Consider the following 6000-nt stretch of genomic DNA (forward strand, 5'->3'; position numbering starts at 1 on the left):
TTAAAAAAAATAAAAAGAAGTGAATACCTTTTAGCCCAGTTAACTATCCTTCTAGGTATTTATCCTATACTTGCAATGTTTGAAATGTTACATTTCAGACTCATTCTCTTTGAAGATATATAAGGTGTCCCAAAAAAATGTAAATACACACTTTGAATAATGATCAAGGCAGTGTTCATTAAGATACATTTCATTTTCAGAATTGTTAAAGTATGTATACATTTTGGGGGGACACCCTGTATGTACCCCCTAGAGCAGTGGTCAGCAAACTCCTTAGTCAACAGAGCCAAATATCAACAGTACAACGATTGAAATTTCTTTTGAGAGCCAAATTTTTTAAACTTAAACTTCTTCTAACACCTCTTCTTCAAAGAGACTCGCCCAGGCCATGGTATTTTGTGGAAGAGCCTGACGCAAGGGGCCAAAGAGCCCTCACAAGCCACAGTTTGCCGACCACAGCCCTAGAGGATTCATTCATTACAAACTTCTGAATTGAATGTCTGCTCTGGTTCATAACAGCATTAGGCTGAAAAGATGTCAAGAGTCCCCAAAAGATTTGTTACTTCTCACAGACAGAACTGCAGCCTTCTGTGTGCGTGTGTGTGTGTGGGGGGGGGGGGGGGGGGGGGGGGCGGGGAGTGGGAAAGAGGAATGGTGATATATGGAAGGCCTTCTCATTAGTCCAGAAGGGATAGTTGCCCCAGTGGAACTTCTAGCCATGGTTTTTTCCCATAGCCCACTGAACTTTCCAGCCCCATGGTTGAACATATTTGGGATATGATCATATGTGGGAAGATCTGAAGTAATATTAATAAAAATAACCACCACCTTGTGAGCCACTATGAACAAGGCATTTCATATACATAAACTCATTTAATCATCACAGTAACACGATGACATAGGCATTAGCACCCTTCATTCACATATGATATATAAAGGAGTTTTAGATTTAGAAAGATTTAGTACCCTGCCCAAGATCACACAGCTTATTAATATGGCACTTATTAGAGGCAGATTCAAAGCGTAGTCTGTCTGATGCTAAAGCATGCGATTCTAGACGCCTAAAGTGATGGTGACACCCTCATGATAAATTCAGGCTACCTTTTAAGAAAATCAAATGAAATTAGAATGTGGATTTCCTTCATTGAATAATATTTATTAATTTTTTAAAAATATATTTTTACTGATTTCAGAGAGGAAGGGGGTGGGGGGAGAAAAAGATAGAAACATCAATGATAAGAGAGAATCATTGACTGGCTGCCTCCCGCACGTCCTACACTAGGGATTTAGCCCACAACCCAGGCATGTGCCCTGACTGGGAATTGAACTGTGACCTCCTGGTTCATAGGTCAGTGTTACCACTGAACCACACAGCTGGGTGATATTTATTAAATTGTTTCATCTTTCTCATCTGTAAGTGGGGGAAAAAATAAATCATCTGCCCTCCCTCCTTCATGGTGCATTGTCAAGATCTAAACACGATTTTGTGGTTGACCTATTCTGTAAACTGTAACGTGTCTTATGACAAAGACATTATAATGACCTCACCTCCAGGCTGTACAGGGGATGGGGACGTAGAGAAATGTAGTGAGCAGCCAAGATCCTAACGCAGGAAAGAGAGGCAAAGCATGGCAATGGGCAAACTCTAGGAGAGGAACACAGGAAGAGAGAAGAGATTGGCTGCATATACAGTATAGAACTCGTTTTAAAAATTATAAATCTAGGCCCTGGCTGGTTTGGCTCAGTGGATAGAGTGCCTGCCTGCGGACTGACGGGTCCCAGATTCAATTCCAGTTAAGGGCACATGCCTGGGTTTTGGGCTTGATCCCCAGCAGGAGGTGTGCAGGAGGCATCCCATCAGTGATTCTCTCTCATCATTGATGTTTCTATCTCTCCCTTTCCCTTCCTCTCTGAAATCAATTTAAAAATACATTTTAAAAAATAAAATAAATGGAAACTTGTCCATTTTCTCCTAAAAAATTTATAAAACTGCTCTAGCTGGTTTGACTTAGTGGATAGAGCATCGGCTTGTAGACTGAAGGGTCCCAAGTTTGATTTCCATCTAGAGAACATGCCCAGGTTTCGGGCTCCATTCCCAGTAGGGGGAGGACAGGAGGCAGCCGATCAATGATTCTCTCACATCACTGATGTTTCTCTCTCTCTCCCTTTCCCTTCCTCTCTGAAATCAATGAAAAATATTTTTTTTTAATTACAAAACTAGGAAACTAATTGTAACTTGATTTAGCACAGTGGCAATATCCATTTATTCCTCTTCTGAAAATATTCACACACACCTGGACTAGGAATGTGATTATCACTCAAAAAATACTTGTTGCAATTCCCAATCTGTTCAACTACTCAGGCAAGCTAAACAAACTGGTGGTTAGCCTTCAGTCCTACTAATTTTCAGCAACAGTTCTGGGTGCCAGTGGGGAAGGAGCTTAATTGCTGTCTTGAGGAAAGTAATCACACATCCTTTGAAAGCCGCAAGAGGACAGTGCCAATCCCTCCCCCATTCCCCTCACCTCCCTTCCCCCGCACCCCCCAACCCCCACCCCACAACTACCAACAATAGAAAAGCTTGTTTCTAATGCAATAAATATCCGGGAGATAATCATTTCTGCCCTTTGTCAAATTTATTTGTAGAATGCTTACTATGTGTCAGCACTTTACATTTATTAACTCATTCATTCTTTTTATCCTCAAAACAACCCGAGGGTTGAGAGGTTGACAACAACAGCATCGACAGGGCTCCGGTGCAATCTAGCCTCTGCCCCCTTCAGATCGGCCATTTTAGAAGCCAAGGCGTGTGGGTGTCTCAGAAGAAGAATCCTGAGATGATGGAAACAGATGGAAAGGACAAGATAGGACACATACGTAAACACACATATGTAAACACACATGCAAACAGGTATCTACAAAGTTGCAAGCCCTCAGCTAGCCTAAAGCGGAATGTAGAGAGGGAGCCGAGGGGAGCCTGTCACATGGAATCTGAAACACAGATGAACAGCAACACATGCCCAGTGGGTGATGAGATGATAAAAGAGGGGTTACAGGTGGCAGGAACCCCAGGAAAGGCTTCACGGGTTAGGCTTAACAGATGGTTAGGAATGGGCTGTTGCAGATAGAAAGGAGGCGGTGAGCCAGCAGCTCATGTCATGTCCCTGCAGAGCATACATTAATGGCTTCCAAACACCTCATCGTGGCCTACCCAGACCCTGATCCAGACCCTGCTTCCCTCCCTTTCCCGGGACACACAGGGACCTCTCCAGCAGTTATTCCCTCTGGCTGGACTGCTCTCTTGGGCTCCAAACTGGAGTAGCTCCTAATAAGACTTCAGATCTCGACTTCCATTGCCTCAGTGAGAGAGAGAAAGAGAGAGAGAGAGAGAGAGAGAGAGAGAGAGAGAGAGAGAGAGAGAGAGAGCGCTCTCCCTATCCACCTGCCATTTCCTTTCCTCCTCTCCCAGATGACGGGGAGATTTTTAACCTGTTTTATATGTGCAATGTCCCTTCCCACCTCTAAAAGTAGTTCCATGAGCTGGGGCCTTGCCTCTGTGGTTCGCTCAGGCCCTGGCACACAGAGGGAGCAGGATACAAATTATGGAATGAATGAATGAATGAATGAATGAATGAATGAAGTGAATCAGTGACTGAATAAATGTGAGTTAAGGCCCTGGTGAGAACAGGGTGGGATGTGTCTGGGAAATAGTTTATTGTGGCTTGAGCTTACGAGATAACAAGGAGTCACAGCAGGCAGGTTGGAAACGGGAGGGTCTGATGGGGAAGGACCTTGAAGGTAGTAGCATGGGTCCAGATTCATACCCCCAACGGGCTCTGCAATGCAGGTGCCTGCCAGGTGCTGGGCGGGAGGAGGCGGGGCGGCGGATGCAAACCTAAGATTGTGTCCCCAAAGCACCCTGATCCCTGCGATCCAGCGCCAAATACACAGCCAGGGACTTCTGCGGGCCATAAGCCGCAAACACCGGGGCCTAGGGGAGACGCCTATGAGGCCGAGGAGCGGAGAGGGCGCGGGGACAGCGCCGACACCGGACCCCGCGCCCCGGGTGAGCTCGGGGACCTGTCTCGTTCCCGCGGCTGAGGGTCGGGGTGCCGGATCGCCCGGCCCGACCTCCTGGCCACGCCGCCCGCCGCCCGCAGGTCCGGGTCGGGGAACGCGGCCCGCGCTGCCGCCCTGGGAAGCGGGCACCGGCCGCGCACAGTCCCAGGTCCCCCGGCCGCGCCCACACTCACCCTGTGCCGCCTTGGGAGCCGAGCGCGTCCTCCACAGCCGCCGGGCGGCCTTCCAGGGCCGCAGAGAGGAAAGCAGCCTCCGGCTCTTCTTGCCGCCGGGCTCAGTGGCTCCCATCGGTGCGCCCACGCGCCTCCCCGCCCTCCCGAGGGTCGCTGCTGCCGCCCCCGCCGCCCGCGCGCTGCCAGGTGCCGTCCGCCTCCGGGCCGCCTCCCGGGTGGACGCGGCCGCCGGGGGAGGAGCTTGCGGCCGGGCGGGTGGGAGGGGGGGGGGGGAAGAGAGAAGGAGGGAGGAGGGAGGAGGGGGGACAGCTGCTGGGGCGGCGCCTGTGGGGTGCGGCCGGCCTGGGCGTGGGCGCTGCTGTGCCGCGCCAGGCTGGGCAGCTCTTGGTGCCTGGCCGCCTAACGGGGGAGGCTTTAGCCGCTCGTCTTTGGTCCAGGAGATGTGCATGCAGAAGCCAAGAACTGCTACGCATCATTAATGAACAGGGAAAATCTCAAGGGGTGTGATTTTTTTTTGCCCCAAAAACGATAAAAATGGGAGCTCCAAGAGTTTCTCTAGTCTGCCCAGAATCACACACCTGCTAAAGGGTGACCATTCTCAAGTCCTGGCCCTAAACCCTAGTTGTTCATACCTCACTACTGCCCGAGAAGGATCTCATATTAGGTTCGATGTTTAAGTCTGGCAGTTATTTATGTTTTCCTCGTGCAACAGGTTATGACTCAGCCGTGATTTTTTTTTCTTTTGAGAACCTATTCTGTGTCCAAGCACTTTATTTATTTATTTATTTATTTATTTATTTATTTATTTTAATTGATTTCAGAGAAGAAAAGAGAGGGGGAGAAAGAGAGAAACATCAATGATGACAGAGAGAATCATTGTTCGAGGGCCTCCTGCATGTGCCTAGGCATATACCCTGACTGGGAGTCCAACCCGTGACCTCCTGGTTCATAGGTCCATGCTCAACCACAGAGCCACCCTGGCCGTGCTGGCCGGGCACTGTTACATCATGTCATTCGGCTTCATAGCACACCTGTGGGGTGGGAGGCCTTTCCCATTCTCCCTTTGCCTCCGTTCCCACCATTTTGTCTCTGTCCTGGTGTTGCTTGTAATTGGGAGAGTCTGAGAGGAAGATCAAAACCAAGGTTCCTTTATTACGGCCTGGTTACAATAATAATAGCTATGTTTGTGGGCTGCTTTTCATGGGCCAGATGTTACATACATTACCTTATTTAACTCTCCCAATGATATTCATGAAAGAGAAATGATTAATATCTACGCTTAATTAATGAAAGAAGCATAGCGTCATGGGGGTCAGGTTACACATATAAAACATTAATAAAGGTGATATGTTAGGTTGAATCATGAAATTGCCATTTTTGTATTGTAATGTCAGACAATAACTTCACTAGATGGTCAAAATTAAAATCACCAGTGGAGGCAGATAAAAATGGAGAGCGTCTAGCCCTAGCTGGTTTGGTTCGGTGGCTAGGGCTTTGGCCTATGGACTAAGGTAGGGGTGTCAAATTCAATCAGAGAAGGGGCCAAAATCTAAAATCCAGCCTAAATCGCGGGCCGAATGGTTTACTGAACAGTCATAAACTGTCATTGTGATGGAAACGCAGCGGAGTGCAGTGATGACAGCGCGGTGCGGGCCACATTGCAAGGCCTGGCGGGACGGATTTGGCCCGCGGGCCTTGTGTTTGACACATGTGGACTAAGGGGTCGTGGGTTCGATTCCAGTCAAGG

At 48.4% G+C, this 6000-nt stretch overlaps 1 protein-coding gene across 2 annotated transcripts in view; it reads right to left on the bottom strand.

Moving 5' to 3' along the window:
* The window catches only part of DNAJC6 (DnaJ heat shock protein family (Hsp40) member C6), a 131107-nt gene extending 126642 nt beyond the window's left edge, over window positions 1-4465 (bottom strand). The window contains exon 1 of one of the 2 annotated variants that reach the window (XM_036443850.2): window positions 4254-4465. In XM_036443850.2, the coding sequence (XP_036299743.1) occupies window positions 4254-4368 (115 nt within the window). In that variant the 5' untranslated portion in view covers window positions 4369-4465. The remainder of the gene's footprint in view (window positions 1-4253) is intronic. The other variant, XM_036443852.2, reaches the window with a different exon arrangement.
* Window positions 4466-6000: the final 1535 nt, after the last annotated feature.

The sequence above is a fragment of the Pipistrellus kuhlii genome, unplaced genomic scaffold (assembly GCF_014108245.1).
Source record: "Pipistrellus kuhlii isolate mPipKuh1 unplaced genomic scaffold, mPipKuh1.p scaffold_m20_p_2, whole genome shotgun sequence".
Taxonomy (NCBI): Eukaryota; Metazoa; Chordata; class Mammalia; order Chiroptera; family Vespertilionidae; genus Pipistrellus; species Pipistrellus kuhlii.